This window comes from Argiope bruennichi, chromosome 3 (genome assembly GCF_947563725.1).
Source record: "Argiope bruennichi chromosome 3, qqArgBrue1.1, whole genome shotgun sequence".
NCBI lineage: Eukaryota > Metazoa > Arthropoda > Arachnida > Araneae > Araneidae > Argiope > Argiope bruennichi.
In genome coordinates this window covers 86,471,788-86,487,955 of record NC_079153.1, presented here as the reverse complement: position 1 = coordinate 86,487,955, position 16,168 = coordinate 86,471,788, and the positions used below count along the sequence as shown (strand labels likewise).

General features: G+C 34.1%; 1 protein-coding gene across 3 annotated transcripts in view; it reads right to left on the bottom strand.

The window, feature by feature from the left end:
- Nucleotides 1-6,521: 6,521 nt before the first annotated feature.
- Nucleotides 6,522-16,168, bottom strand: part of LOC129963334 (nuclear receptor corepressor 2-like) — a 90,915-nt gene continuing 81,268 nt past the window's right edge. For all 3 annotated transcript variants that reach the window (XM_056077645.1, XM_056077646.1, XM_056077647.1), the window contains 5 exons: nucleotides 15,723-15,838; nucleotides 15,529-15,615; nucleotides 15,251-15,438; nucleotides 14,797-14,968; nucleotides 6,522-13,978 (listed from right to left, as the gene is read on the bottom strand). In XM_056077645.1, the coding sequence (XP_055933620.1) occupies nucleotides 8,796-13,978; nucleotides 14,797-14,968; nucleotides 15,251-15,438; nucleotides 15,529-15,615; nucleotides 15,723-15,838 (5,746 nt within the window). In that variant the 3' untranslated portion in view covers nucleotides 6,522-8,795. The remainder of the gene's footprint in view (nucleotides 13,979-14,796; nucleotides 14,969-15,250; nucleotides 15,439-15,528; nucleotides 15,616-15,722; nucleotides 15,839-16,168) is intronic.

Below are 16,168 nucleotides of genomic sequence, written 5' to 3'. Positions count from 1 at the left end.
TGAATATACAAATGCAATTTTGTGTCAAATTTTTGTTTCAATTAGTTGAGGAAAACGTGTCTAAAACAGAAGTGCGATTTTTGGCTATTATCAACCACATGCCAGAAATTAATCAGCAATAGTGATATGATAGATTTAGTAAAAATAATAAATTCATGCGAAAAGTTATTATTTCGTAATTATTGTACGCCAGTGCCATATAAAACGTTCTCTGTCACGAAACGCTTATTAGAGTATGCGAGAAAGTTTTGAGGGGACCACACCCGCTGATTTATTATACATTATCTGTAATATTATAAATGTTAAATCCAGAGCCGGCCTTCTCTATGTAGGGGCCCGGGCGCAAGAAGCCATTTGGGACCCTAATTTTTTGTGAATTAAAAACAAAAAATACTAACACATATTATTAATGCATGTTTAATTAATGCGTTATTTTGTTTTTGTTATTAATTACTACAGGAAAACTAAAATAATTTTGCAATTTCTTTTTCGATGCGTATAGCAAGTGCATTTAAACGTTATTATTTATATTTTTTTTTTTTCCTCATTAGTTTATTTGAGATACTTTTAAATCTATTTTCTGTCAATACAATAGCAGTATCAATTACAATGCTAAAAATAACATCTATCCTCTACCGTGTTTTCTCTAACTTCATCTTCAGGTATTTTGGAATAATCTTTTTCGAATTCGTTTTTCAAGAAAATGTTCTGAAATATTCAAATTCCGGGCTATCTTGTTCCGTCTAAAACTGTGATAAATTTTGGATTTCAGTTTTAATTTTATAGACCAAATTAAATTAAATCAATCAAGAACAATTGTTTTTGCTTGAAATAGTTTAATCTATTTTGGCATCGCAAATAATGTCATATACTGTTTTAAGAGTAATATTTAAATGCTTTTGTAAAATTTCCCATATTTTTGTAGATGGAGAAAATAAGCAATATAAAAGTTGCAATATCAAAAACATTTTTTTTTTAACAATATATACTGCTGGAAGCGGCGTCACAAATTCATAAATTAAAGGAGTGTGATAGGCAAGGCACATAAATTGGAAGCGGTTTTAGAGAAAGTATTCTAGACTGTACTCCTTTATATTTCCCTTTCATATTACAACAGCTGTCGTATGCTTGCCCTCTACAATTCATCTTTCCAATAGTTTTTGCTAGTCCTTCAACAGTCAGATCAGTTACTTCAATAAACCCTATAAATGGCACATTTATAGTTAACCTTTTCTCTTCAAAATTTACATATCTAATAATGATTAAAGTCTGTTCCTTATGAGAAATATCAGGAGTACAAACCATTTGGATACTATAGTACATGGATACTTTTATGTTGTGTTTAATTTTGTTAATGACTTAATTTCCTAACGCAGAAATAATTTGCTCTTGTGACCTATGTGCTAAATGATGCACAATCTATTTTTAGAATTTATTATTTTGTTTATATGATCCATTAGCACAGGATCGTATTTAACTTAATAATTCGATTTAACTTAAAAAATTTTCATTATTACTTACCTATTATTTCGTGAGTTCCTCGTAGTGGAAGATTATTTCACGCTAAAAATAGAATCACATCTACAATTCTTTGAAATAGTAATTTAAGTAGTGCCGTTTCTTTACTTATATTAACTTGATTTGTTTTATCAATATTCGAACATAAATTTAGTCGTTTTAATAATTATTTCCAAGCAATAAACGAATTAATATGACAACTACAGCGTTCATGATCTTGAATTACATTTGACAGCTTTCTCCAGTTATTATAGCCATCTATAAATCGTGTTGTTTGGTCATTTCCTCTTCTTTTGGGAAAACAGTATACAACAAAAACAAAATACGGAATCTTGCGTCTTAAATTAACCACCTACGAAGTTGAGTTTCACGTTTTCGTATTTTTTTAAAGTAGTATGTAGTGGAAAATGATGTACCTTCAGCATTTTTAGCAAACACTCCTTTGTGTTGCACAGGTCCGATTTTAACACAAAACATTCTAAATTTATGAGTTAAAATACTTGACCATAAACCACTCTTATACTCTCTTGATCATATTTGTTATTGTCATTTTCGTCACATTTGTATAAACACACGATTCTTCATTAAATTTCACCGTTTCAATATTTTTATTGCAGACTGTGTACTTTGCGCCGAACTTTCTTTTCCAGAATAAGTTTGAATTGTAATTTCTGAAGTTGAAGCAATTTCTTTGCCAGAATTACTTCGTAGTCAAGAAAACAGATTTACTTGTGACTTCTTAAAGTTTAGCTTTCCTTCTATTTTCTTTTCTGATAATTTTCCTTTTTGACACCCAGAGGGATATTTCATTGGCGTGGACATGGTTATATCTAACAGTATTAAGCAGTTTATAGAATGAATTATCAAATTATTATATGCTATATACTATAAGCTATTAACTAGTAGGTGAGGTAAGTGATTATAAATCTATTTATCTTATATTAACAATATTTTGCACATTTGCACAAGACTATAATATATACTATGAACATATATATCCAAATCCGCCGACTGCTACATTTAAACTTCTTCCTTAATTCTTTTCATTCCGGTCAAGGACGGTGAAGCAGTAATGCAATGTGCATTGCTAGGAATTGATCGTTTAATTTATCTTGTTTTACTTTTTGTTTGAGCAACTTAATGCAAACAAACATAATAGAAGCACGCATAAAGCATATTACATTAGATGCAGAAAAAAGTATATAGCTGACGATTTACAAGTCCCTTTGAACTAGCCTCAGCCTCGACTTCTGGCCGCCGCTAGCACCCAGAAGTCGCACCGCTCTGTCTTAACATGTCTAAAGGAAATTTCTTTATTCATAAATCAACTTCCTCCTCCCCCTCCCCCTTTTATAGGTATCGCTGCGACCATTGCCTAATAACGGCGACAGTCGAAGCTAAGCCAGCCACGTGGAAACAAACTTATATACTTTCAGTGCGTGTAAACGGTGTTGTTCAGAACAATATTTTAATTCTTAATCACTGTCTAGGGCCCCCCTCAGTGACAGGGCCCGGGTGCATAGCACCCGCAGCCTGACCAGCCCCGGTTAAATCCTTAACCCAAAACAAAATATAACTATGTACTAACCGTACCTAGTCACACTTTGCTGTTGCTTAGTTTGATTAAATGGAATTGAAAGAAAAGAGAAAAAGCATGCTTCTAATGTGTTTCATTTCATAATGCTTGTGGGTGTACAATATTTTTTGTTGTTCCATTGTCTGTGCTTATAGACGTTGTCGGTTTGCCGACTCTAGAACGCGCAACATATAATTGTCCGTATTAGAAGAATCCATGTTTTGATCTAAACCGCACAATTCTAGAGATTGGTCCAGAACTTTGTTGATGGTGATTCAAAACGCCCTCAATAGGAAATTACAATTTCATTAAAACGACACAAAATTGTAGTCACAAAATCCCAAGCCAAATTTCATATATTTTAGTCATTGCGTTTTCAAATTATCGCGTTTAGATGTTTCTGAAAATACAGATCAGCATACAATCAACCCATTGTTGGATTTGGCTCAAAATTTCACTTATGTCTACTCTATAAATGTAAAATCTGTGTACCGAATTTCATCTGTCTAGCTCTCTTCATTTTGTAGTTATCAAGTTAACATATATTCAAACAGACGGCCTTCCTCTGAATAGATTTTACACAAAATTTGATAGAAATCTGCTAATTTGATGTAAAGAATGCATACCAACTTTCAACCATCTAGCTGAAATAGTTGAGTTATCTTTGTCTGAGAAGGACATTTTCCAAAAATGAGTTTTTCGAATTAGCGAAGGTTTAAAACATGGAGATTGGTCAAAATCTCGAATTCTAATTTTGTTGACGATTACTATACTTTCTCAATACTATGCATATGAGAAAGTAAAAATACGGGAATTTGATTTCAATGTGACGTGTTGCACTGCGGAAACTGGCACAAGTGGAAAGACTTTGAACTCAGTACATTTATCAACAGCATACGATGAAGAATCGTTCATCTTGAGTGAGATGCACGGTGTACAGTTTGCATATCATAGTTTCTATGAATATGCAAGACTGTCCGTCGACTTATTTGCGTCGTACAAAAAGCAAATATAGACCACCCACTGGCTATCTTCTTCGATACAAAAATTTTGCATTTTTATGATTTCTTGTAACTGTGTTGAATACTAATACTTGAAAAATGCTTAAAGCATTTCTTTATCATGTATGATTGAATTGAATTCACTGTACCGCAAAGTACATGTATTATATTTTTTATCTTGATTTCACGCAAATCCTTCTTGACGTCAGCATTGTATATTTCAATGTATATTATGTCCTCGATTTTTTTTAAAGTGATTTCATTATACAGTCTGATTTTTATATGCGTGAGTGGCAATCCTATCTTTTGAAATATGAAGTCTGTGATAAAATATACAGCCTAGTTCCAAGGGAATGTCATACAAAATAATTAAATCAAAATGAAAATAAATCGAAATTCAATTTAACATTGCATTTGGAAACACTGAAATGAAACTGTAAAATACTTGTTATGGCGTGTTTCTTTTGTCCAACAGATGGCGCCCATTACAAGATAGGTACATAAAAACAAGCGCGTTATTTGAATGCAGTGTTGTGTCAAAATTTCAATCATTAGTGAAAAATTTGCGAGTTTTGAACAAGATTTATAGTTTTTTTAATGTCCATTTTATAAATGGGATCATTTTTTTATTTTCCTCCTGTGTCGCAAGTACTTTTTGAAAGTTATAAATTGTTCCTGTGGCTATTCTTCCTCACCTTAAGGTTTTAAAATATTCATGTAATGACTGCAACCGTCACCCTATTAATATTGTATAAATAATTTTCAATCTCTTCGATAGTTTAGCAAAAATTCCATTTCAGCCGTTCATGCGTATTCTTTTGTATAGATCAGTGGCAATGTGCAGCTTTAGGCAGTTCACATTATGAGGTGAATCTTTTAATAAATTTATTTCAACATGTTTGATTGGTTTTAAATTAATTTTTTTAATTGCTTTTTGAAAATATATACATTTTTAAATATTAATACACGAATACATGGTATCGTTTTGCGCACAATATTGGAGTAAATGTTTAGTATTTATTACAATAAATATGTAAACCTGATCAGTTACACTTGACCAAAGTGTTAAATATTATCATAATATTATTATTTTATAAATCATAGAATTATTACTCTTTTATAAAATTTGGAAACTAGGAAATATTTTTGTAATCGACTTGCTTGCCATACCTTCAGCCCCAAATTCTTATGAGTAAAATTGTCACTGCTGAACATTCCATACCCATCACCTCCCTCAAAGTCAATCAATATATCCAGCATCAAAAAATATACGAGATCAATCTTTTATGTTTAATCATAACAGATCACGTGCAGAATAGTCAAATTCAGTCAATTCAGTAAAATTTCAAATAAATTGTTAGAGATAACTCTTAATTTTTATTTTTAGTCAATATGAATTTTACATGTAACAAATTTCATATAATATAGACACGACAGATCATTTCATGCATCTGTGTATTTCTGCATTGGTGAACACTGTATTTTTACCATATATTTATAATTACAATTTATTTATAAATAATCTTCTTAACAATGTGTATTGTATAATTTTTTTTTGTTAATAAATAAAGCAATATTTTAAATCCAAAATCGCAAAATATGTTGAAACTACCAATATTGGTGTATTTTTATCACAATTCATTGACTTCATAACTATTCTTTTATTTGGCTAAATATTTTGTGATTTAATCCAACAGTTATGGCTATTTTAAATGGACATCATTTGGTTGTGGCACCTGAATGTAATTAATGAAATTCATGTCACACTTAACATGCCAGTGATAATGGGAATGCTGTAAATAAAATGAACAAGTGGACAGAACAGTCAAAAATAATTCTTAAAATTAACTTTTTAATGTATTTAAATTATTGCTTTTGATACACTGTCAAAGAGCTGGAATATTTCTGAAATCACTATTGTTTTTGTTTGTTTTTTTCAATGTAGTCATGAAATCGTTTTAGTAACTGGACCTTGTGTCTCAATTTTATTTTTGATTTAATTTTCTTAAGAGAAATCCATGAATCATTAAAATCCATTTTGATAAAAAGATTTTGCAATAAAGAAATATTTCTTGCATCATAACTATTCTAAGAAATTCAACTTGGAATTAATTTATATGTATTTTAAATTAAATTGGTAATTTTATTTTTAACAATTGCAATAAAAGTTTACTTCATACGCATAACCTCAAAATGATTAAATGTGACAATATCTTTGGACTTCATATATTAATTGAAGTCTCCATTTAGAAATCAAATCTATTACTGCAAGTTGTGTTATTAACTAAAAAAAGCATAGAAATATCATTATCATCAGCCTTCAACACTATATTCTAAAATATCAAATTTCGGATCATGATTTGAGCTATTAAATGTTTAGCAGCACCATTGGCGCAACCTACAAAGAGTAGAGAAAATAAAGAGACATTTTATCAACAAGATTTTTTTTTTTTAATTTGCCAACAAAAGTAACAGGTCTCTGAAATACTACAGCCAGCTTAGGTACAAACATTCAACACTGATATGATACATTTTTTTTTATCTCTGAATTTCTTGAAACTGAGTGAGCAATCCATTTTAAAATGCAATTGCCCTCAATTCAAGAAAATTGCGATACTATGTACAACTTATACATTCCAAAACTTGGATTTATTTCTTACAGAAAAGGTATATTTTACAATGTCATTTCCCCCCTAAACCACACACTCATGTAAATATTACATTCAATGTGAATGCTGACTGCTCAGAAAAAAAAGTTAAATCACATATATTTTAAAAATGGTGATCATAGTTCTAGTACTTAGTGACAACCAATGGCATTTATTTATATATATATATATATTTTATTTATTTATATTTATATATGCATATGTTATAATCTGAGGTTTCTGAAAACTTTTCACTTTTCATTGTCATCTTTCCAGCACCATATGTTTAATTTCAAGGTTTATTATCACCACCAAAAGAGTATTTACATCATCTGCTCATTTTGTTTTCATGACACACCAGTACTTCTCTAATCTTTGCACAATATACAAATGAATATACTTACATTGAATATTCTTTCAATTCTTCAAAAAAAAATTATAGTAATAATTCATAAAAATCCAACTAAAGAGATGAACAAGGCCATTTAGAAAATACATATATATTTTCAAAAATTTATATATCCTGATAATGCCTAAATTTTAAAACTAAAAATTACATATTTAGCCAATATTAAAAGTTAATGGCTTTTATATAAATCATTTCACAAATAATTAAAAAATTGTCAATGGACTTCAAGACACTCACTAAACAATACGGAATGTCAGTAAAAATGGATTATCGTGCGATTTACATAAAAAATTCTCCAAAGTGGATATTGCACATCAATTTTTTTGAAGAATAAAAAAATATATACAAGGCTTTATTTACAATATGATAATGAAGATGAACTGCAGCATTTATTTTGCATTCTATTTTTATGCTTAGATGAATGATACTAGTATTGTCAAATGGAAAATATGTTAGTTATAACAACACACATACTAAAAAAATCATGTGTGAATCAGGATAAGAAAATAATTAGCACCGGGAACAATTCAACGCTGCAAAAAATTATTACATACAGATGAAAACTTTTAAAATTTCATTAATTCAATTAGCATAATACCAAGTTGGATTTCACCAAGATCAATTTGTCATTGATTATAAAATACACATCTAAATTATAGTACTGGTGTGCCACAATATCCATACCATTATTTCAGACCGGAAAGATAACTGGGCATAAGGGTACTTTTTGGACATGCCAGCATATTACCTGCTAGATGCTCATAAGATGGACATCCAAGCTGGCCTGAAAATACTGCGCACACAGTTTTCAAACAGAAAAAAAAAAAAGTGAGGACTACAAAGTCTGTTAGGATGATACCTCGTACCCTGCAGCAGACCAAGGCACTGAACAATGGCTATTGAGTTTAAAAAATGAGATGCCCCACTTCATATTGAGCTGAAGAATTAGGGGCGGATTGCGTTTTCCCACTGTAGAGACTTCAAGTTACGGAAACCGAAAGCTTTCTAAGCAGTAACTAATACAAATCCTCACGACTAGAAAAAAGCTAAAAGCCTCAGGAATTGAATTTTTTTTTTTTAAAAAAAAGGATTGTATCAATTTACATTTTCCACATTTAATGATTTTGACTAATTATAGCATCTTTCATCATGACACTAAAAAAATGTACAAAAATCATTCAAATATACATTTAAAGAGTGAAAAAAAAAACTATACAATCAAAATTTTTGATGAATAATGTTATGTCTACACTTAAATGTGAGACAGTGTACAGTACAATTACTAAATTTCAGAAGGGGGGAAATACACTGGCATACACATCCGCCCCCAAGAAACCATTGTGGCAGTGTTAATTAATAAACAAAGACTTCCACATCACAAATTTTGGAACCAGATTTCTTGCCACATAGTGATCACAGTAAGAAACAAAATTACAAGTGGTAGTCATGAGCAATAACCAGAGCTTGCAACTGCAATTGTCCTTTTAATTACATTAAGAGTTGAGAAAGAACTCTAATGACTGTTGCAGCCAGGTTCACATACCACATTGAGAGTAGTTTAGTTTTTTCATGGAATGCAAAAGGGCAAAATAAGCAGGCGCTCCGTTCAGATAGAAGTAAAAGAGTTGTCCATACAACTGCCTTCAGTCTTCATCAGATAAAGGTTCATATTGCGAAGACAGCAGAGGAGGAGGCTGGTTGCTGTTCCTATGTAACGGAGATGGTGAGTTCCTCGATGAAGTATTTACCGGCATGCTTGAAATATGAGTACTAGAAACCGAAGATGAGTTGTTGGTTAAAGGAGTGGAACTATGAGTTGTCGAGACATTTAGTGACCTCATTGATAATGCTGAGAAGGGATAAGCATATGTATTGCCCATGCCTGAGAAAGAAGAATAAGCCACATGCGGGCTAGCCGGTGGAGGTAGTGTTGTGGCAGATGAGAACATTGCATTGGTACTGCTGCTAACACTACCATTTGGAGTTCCAAATGGAGAATAAAGACCTGAGCTTGATGAAACATTCATACCTATAGGAGTCGAGGTAGCACTCCTCTGACCCTGAGATGATGCACTGGGGCTGTTTCTACTGGGCTCTTGCGACCCACTGCCAGAGCCAGTCACTGGACTTTGTCTTGTACCTGTCTCATTACGTTCCAACTTTAATGGCATTTCTGTCCTGTTCGATGGAGAGAAAGGTTCAACAGTAGTTGATGAAGCAGCACCAATGTTCATAGGTTCACTGAGCCGTGCCAGCGGCTCATTTTCTGAAGTTCGGTTATGGTTGTTCATCAAGCTCCATTGGCCATCAGGTCTGTTATCATTTATTCGAAACTTGTAGCACTCACCATCAGTCTGTGAAGGGTAAGAATCCATTCGTGGTGATACTATGCCTTTGGAAGCACTCTGACTGTCCAGAACTTGAGGGCTGGGATTATTTGAACTAAGTCTGGGTGCTTCCGACAGAGAACCTGAGCGTTGTATGCCAATGGAATTTTGAGGTAACAAAACTGGAGCGCGATCTGTAGTGCTCTCTGGAATGAAAGTACCTTCAGAGCGAGTCTTTTTGCGTGAAGAATTGTCTGGATGATCTATGTTATTAGGTGATACAGAACGAGAACTAGCCCTAGAGGAAACGTTAGGACTATCTCTCCAATCTCCAGACACAAGGTGGCCTTCAGATCCACGCTTATGAGATCGAGGTACCTCCCCAGGAGTAGAGTTTCTGCTGGGTACTCGTTCTGCAGCACTAGAAGGCCTTGGAGGAATAGGACTGTAGCGTGTTACAGCAGGACTATAACGTTGCCCTTGGAGGACAGGTGGGCCATTACCTGTGCTGCCTGGTCTTTCTGCTGGAACATCGCGTTCTGAACCAGATGGATATCGATACATGTGTTGAAGCTGATCTCTTTCTTCAGAATAGCTCATTGCAGATTGTGGTCGACGAGATTCAGATACTTCTTGCTCATTGTCAGCAGTCCTCATTACTTCAACAATTCGGTTCTTAACATAATCTAAAGGCGACAAGCCCATTTGTTGTTGATGTGGAGGGCGATTGGGTCCACTTGAAGAACCAGAGCCTACAGAAGTTGGTACAGTGTAATGGGGCATAGAAGGAGGAGGAATACCTTCAGGGTATTCTTGTGGATATATGTGACGGGTAGTAAGGAGACCTGTAATACCTGGGTTGTTAGTCCATGCTGGAGGTTGACTGTTAGTCCTGCTAGAACTTTCTACATTTTCGTTGCTTTGACTAGGTGGAGAAATAGGTTCTACTCCATATGGGCCAGTTGGTGAAGTTCGAGTTGATGCAGGTGCAGATGGGGAAGATGTTTGAGCAACTCGTATTATTTGTCTTTCTTCTTGGGGCATATCAGAACTTTGATTAGATGATGGTCTCTTGTGTGCATTTTCATTTAACCCAGGTGATCTATGATCCCTATCTCTATCTTGCTGCAAAGCCCTTCTTAATTTCCAGCTATGTGTATGGTAAGAGCAGCCATTGCCTGGACAATTTTGTGGGGTATGGTCTGGTACCCCATGAGAAGTATTTGAATTTACTAGAACTGCTTCAGATGGCAAAGCAGAAGCTATTCCTTCCAGTGGTTTTCCATTTGGATTATGAGAATTGGAAGCAACTCCAATCACATAAGATGGCCGGGTAGATGCAGAAACAGATGTAGTAGCAGACGGTTGGCTATTATTACTATAAATAGGTTGAGTTTGAGTAGCATCAGAAGGGCTATTGTAGTCTTTAGAAATAATGGCTGCAATATGTTCACTAAGAGTATAAACTTTTTCATTGGAATATGACATGGATGTAGGGGGCATAGGGTTATTAGATGATACAGGAGGAGAGCGTCCATGTGAATTCGACCTTTCTGGCCATGATGATGTCTTTTCATTTTCAGGTTCATCATCAATAGTAACCACTTCAGTTCTAGAGTTCATTTTTGTACTAGATTTTGGAGGAGTTTTACTTCCTTCGTAACCTGGGTGATATTGACCAAATATATCCATACTAGAGCTTTTGGTCACAGCAGGAGTATCTGGATTTTGATTAATTTGTCTAGTGATTATAGCATCAATCAAATTAGCTGCTGTGAAACCACGTGGAGATGAATTAGATCTTGGGGCATCTTTCTGGAAAGACTGGGAGAAAATCTTGGAAGCTTCATTATCTAACTCAGATTGTTGTGGAGATGGGCTTGGATAATTTGGTGTCTGACTTTCTGAAGACCCAGAACGACATCTTTCCTCTTCTTTCTTGCCATAAGCACGATCTCTAGAAGCTGACACATTGGTTTGCCTCATTTGTCTTTCAAACTGTTCTCTAGAAAATGGCTCCCTCATATTTCCCAGTCGAAGTGTTGTTGGTTGGTCATTCATGAGCATTTGTTTTTCAGACATTCTTTGTTCTCGTGATAAATCATAAGAACCATGCACCGAGTTCTGATACCGATGACTTTCACTAAGTTGTTCTGGTGGGCTTGGTTCATTACTTCTTGATCTTTCATGAGATGGCATATTATGTCCAGACTCTGCATATGATCTAGGACGTTGGTGCATGTCCATCAATGTTTTCTCAAGGCCTTCAACAACTGGTCTATCTCTAGGTGATTTCACTTCTTGTCGAGAGTGAATGTTAGATGTAGGAGATCCTTTACCATCTTTTGGAACAATCAGACTAGGTTGAGCAACAGCTGCATTCACCAGAGTATTAAAAGCATCATGCCCTGAAGGAGGAACAGATGGATATAATATTGGTTGTGGATGGCGTGGTGAAGGAGTAGATTTTCTAACAGTAGCAGGACTGACAGTTTCAGTACGCATATCAGGAGTACGAGAAGAGGCAGACTGAGGAGCTTGTATCACAGATGGTTTAACTGTACCCCAAGTTATACTCCTATGAACATTTTGAATAACATTTTGTCTTCCTGATGTCAAAGCTAAACTTGGACTGCGCTTTCCAGGATGCGGATAACCTGCACTTAATGGAGACTCAACACCTGAAGGGCTACGAGTCCTATCTATTTGAGCATTTTGAGATCGATGATGCATATAACGAGAATCTGCAGTTTGGTAGCCAGAGGGTACATGATTATAATGTGGACCACTACTACCCTGATAGTTTGCAGGAGGATACATAGGATGAAGATGGTTTTCTTGAGGTACTATTTGTGCAGGGTTAGAATCAGAACCTCTAGGAGAAACTTTTAATTCCTTTTCAGGAGGACCACCTCCACCTCTGCGCATTTGCATCTGCTTAGATGTATTAAAATCAATCATAATTTGTTTTGTGCTAAGTTGGGATTCATTAGGATAAGGTGGACGTTGAGGAGCCATATTGCCTGGGTAAGGTGGATAACCAGGAGCAAATGCATACTGCTGTCCACCAGGTGCAACCTGTCGATAATATTCCATCACACTTGGATCATACATTGCAGGTACAGCCTGACGAACAACATTTTCAGGCAAATTTGGAGGGAAAGATTCTGCTCTGCTGCTGGGAATACGCTTTAATTCATGCTGAACTGGTGTGCCTAGTGTTATTGACCCACCTTCTTTAGTTTGTGGTGGTGGCAAGTTTCTAATAAGCCCTTCATACCGTGAAGATGATAAGTTTGTTGGGGGTACAGGAATAGATTGTTGATTCACTGGAGTTCCTTGAGTAATTGATCCACTAGGAGGCATAGACACAATTCTGTCTTTAAAAGGAACTTTAGGAGACATCTGAGAAGGTTTTGATGCAACAAGTGGGGGTGGTGGGGGGACAGTAGCTTTTATTGGTACAGGCTTAGCATGTGGAGGCACAGATGAATTGTTAGGAAGTGAAGATGATTGTGCCACAAGGTGAGGAGGTTGAGAATGTGGTCTTTCTGATGTCAAGAAAGGCTTTCCTCTAGGATCTCCAGTTCGAGGATAATAGGCCTCATGGTGAGGTTCAGCAACATAATGAGGTGACAATGCAGGAGGAGGAGGTTGGGAAGAACGATATTGGTTGCTATGTGCTGGAGGTGGTGGTCCATTGTAGTATTGAACATGTGCGCCAGAGCTACTGGAAGCAGAAGGAGGTCTCACAGGAGTAACAACACGCTCTCTTTTTAGGAAATCTTTCACAGGACTAACATCTCTGGATTTCACTTTTTTACTAAGGTCCTGAACTTCAAAATCAGAACTAACTTCCATATGATGAGAGTTAGGTCTTGAAGGATGTCGAGACGCACTGTGTGCAGGTGGAATAAGGGCACCAGAAGCATCTAATTCCTTCTTTTGTTCCACTATGGTAATATCAGGAGAATCTGTCTTCAACACAACTGGCACAGATGTTGGAATGGGGCTGCTATTCCTTCCTCCTTTGGATGATGGCCATTGACTCCCAAGACTCATCTCAATAGCTTGGTAGATCAAATCTCTAACACAGGTTGGCTCTTCCTTGACGACTTTAGGAGGCTGAATATAAGGTGCAGCATCATCTTGCAAAGTCGCACCAACTTTTGGGTCTTGAAGTAAAGTCTTAACAAGAGGAATAGATGAATCAGATGGTCGATTCTCATCTTTGGGAATCGGCAGAGGAGACTGAAAATGTTTCCTTTCACCACTCATTTTTAGTGAGTGGCTGCTGTGAACAACACGAGGAGAAGGATCCCTACCATCATTCTGGCCTTCATCAGCACTCACTGTTGCACTACTATCATAATCTGGTTGGCATTTGGGACTAGCATCAAGATGTGGCAGGTTACGGCTTCTTGATTCATCTGTATTCAGAATACTAGGCTGATTTGTTTCAGTAACATTCTCTTGAGTTCTTTGACTATCAGATTTGTCTATAATTAAATAAGAAAATTATTATTTGTCAAAAATAAAACAATCGACTTTTTAAAATTTAAAAAAAAAATACATCTTTCAAAGTTGAAATAGAAAAAAATTATATTCACAGCTAATTAAAAAAAATTATAAAATAATGGCTAGACAAATTAATATCATGCCTTTTTATGTGGCATAAAATTGCTTAAGTTGTGGCATTTCATAAAAATTAAAATCTGATTATTTCATTTACTGATCATTTTGTACATTCAAATATCTAGTATCCTGTATGAATAACCAATGCTTGTAAGCAAAATTTTTCATATAAATGATTTCATTACAAAAGAAAATCAGATGTGATCATAATATTAAAATTTTCTGAATTGAAATAAATAAATATAAAAAAATACTTTTAGATGTATATATATTAGCATTTTTCTCATGGGAGTTAGAAATGTTGTACAACCCATACATTTGCTACCTTTGCTCTTGAGTTGGTATAAATGTTGCAGTAGTAAATACTCAGGATTTCACCAACATCAATCACTTCCATTTACTTAACTTTCGTCAACACTCAATTTATGATTTACTTTGTTTTTAAATTCAATCATACTCTGTGTTTTCAGTTGTATGATTGCTAATAAAGAAAAACAAGAATAGAAAATTTAAGCTGCAAGTTATCCAATAACTTAACTTTAAATATTCCTAAACAGATATAAAAATTCTTTCAAAATGTATAATTTCATTTAAAAAAATCCTTGAAATAAAGAGATTCTGAATTTCCCTCCAGTCCTTATTCTAAAGGTTGCGTATTTTAATATAGAGAAAGGGCAATTACCTTCACTTAAAATTTTATCAACTGGGCTAGGTGCACTTGCTGTATCACTACTACATCTATCTGCTCTATCATCTTCATCGCAGCTAGATGTAGTTTCACCACTCTCTTCTTCATCTGTCACAATTGGTGGAGGTTTCCCATCTTGTTGCATATCTTCACTATATCTTTTAGACTAAAGAAGAAAAAAAAGGAATAATGTCAAATAATAAGAATATTATAGCAAAGAAAGAGCTTCTTAATGATTCACATATTACATACATTACCAATACTTTAATTTCAAAATCTTTTAGTATTAATAGCATATTTATTTTGCAATATCTATGGCTGTTTCAAACGACATAAAAACATCAGATTTTAAAAAATAAATACAAAGAAATCAATAACTGCATGTAGATATCAGAAATTTTTAAAAAAAAATGATGAAAATAATCGAAAAAAAAAAAGATTAACTTACCTTCTTAAATTCATGAACTATGTCATCCAGACCCATTTTATGTTTATAACTGAAGAAAAACTGTCTACACTGTTCTTTACTTTTAGTGCCCACAACATTAGCAACAGACTCCCAATCAGTACCATGCTGACTAAGTGCCTGTTTAATCATGTCTGTTTCATAGTCTGTCCATTTTGTTTCACATGATTCTACAATAATGAATAAGAATATTAAATGAAATTTTTAAGAAATATTAGTGACTTATGAAGTTGAATCCATAACAAAAAAAATTTAATTACCTGCATCTCCAGCTGAATTATTTTCTAGTTTTCGAACAATCCTATTAAAACAAGCGGAGCAACACTTTGCTACATCAGGCGGAATTTCTATAAAAGCAAAATCAAATTTAGCATAATATTTTTTATTTATAATTTGGAAAGCTTTTGAAATAATTATAACACTGAGGTTATTATAGAAGAAAAAAATTACTCACCAAGTTCATTTAGAATTGCTTCCTTGGCCTCAGTAGATAATTCAGACAATTTACTAGGTAATGGACGCAATCGTTTCACCTTACGTTTTGGTGTTTTGCATGTTGGGATGGGACACCTGTTGGATGTCATGACAATTATTAACAAAGTCTATCAACAGAAAAATCAAAGAATACTGGGATTTTGAACTAAAAATAGTGACTCATGAATGCTTAAAATGGCTAACATTAATTTTTATTGATTAATTTCCATTTTGTAAAAAAAGAACCAATTAATGGTTAAATTTTAATGTCTAGGTTATATCAAAAATTAATCTAGATGTTTGAAACAGCTTAATCATCTAGATTATCAAAATTAAAGAAAAATTAAAAACTGAATTTACTGAGACCAAATTGCACACAGAATTCTGTTTATTAGTTCTAGATGGAAAGCAAGAAAACTACATTTA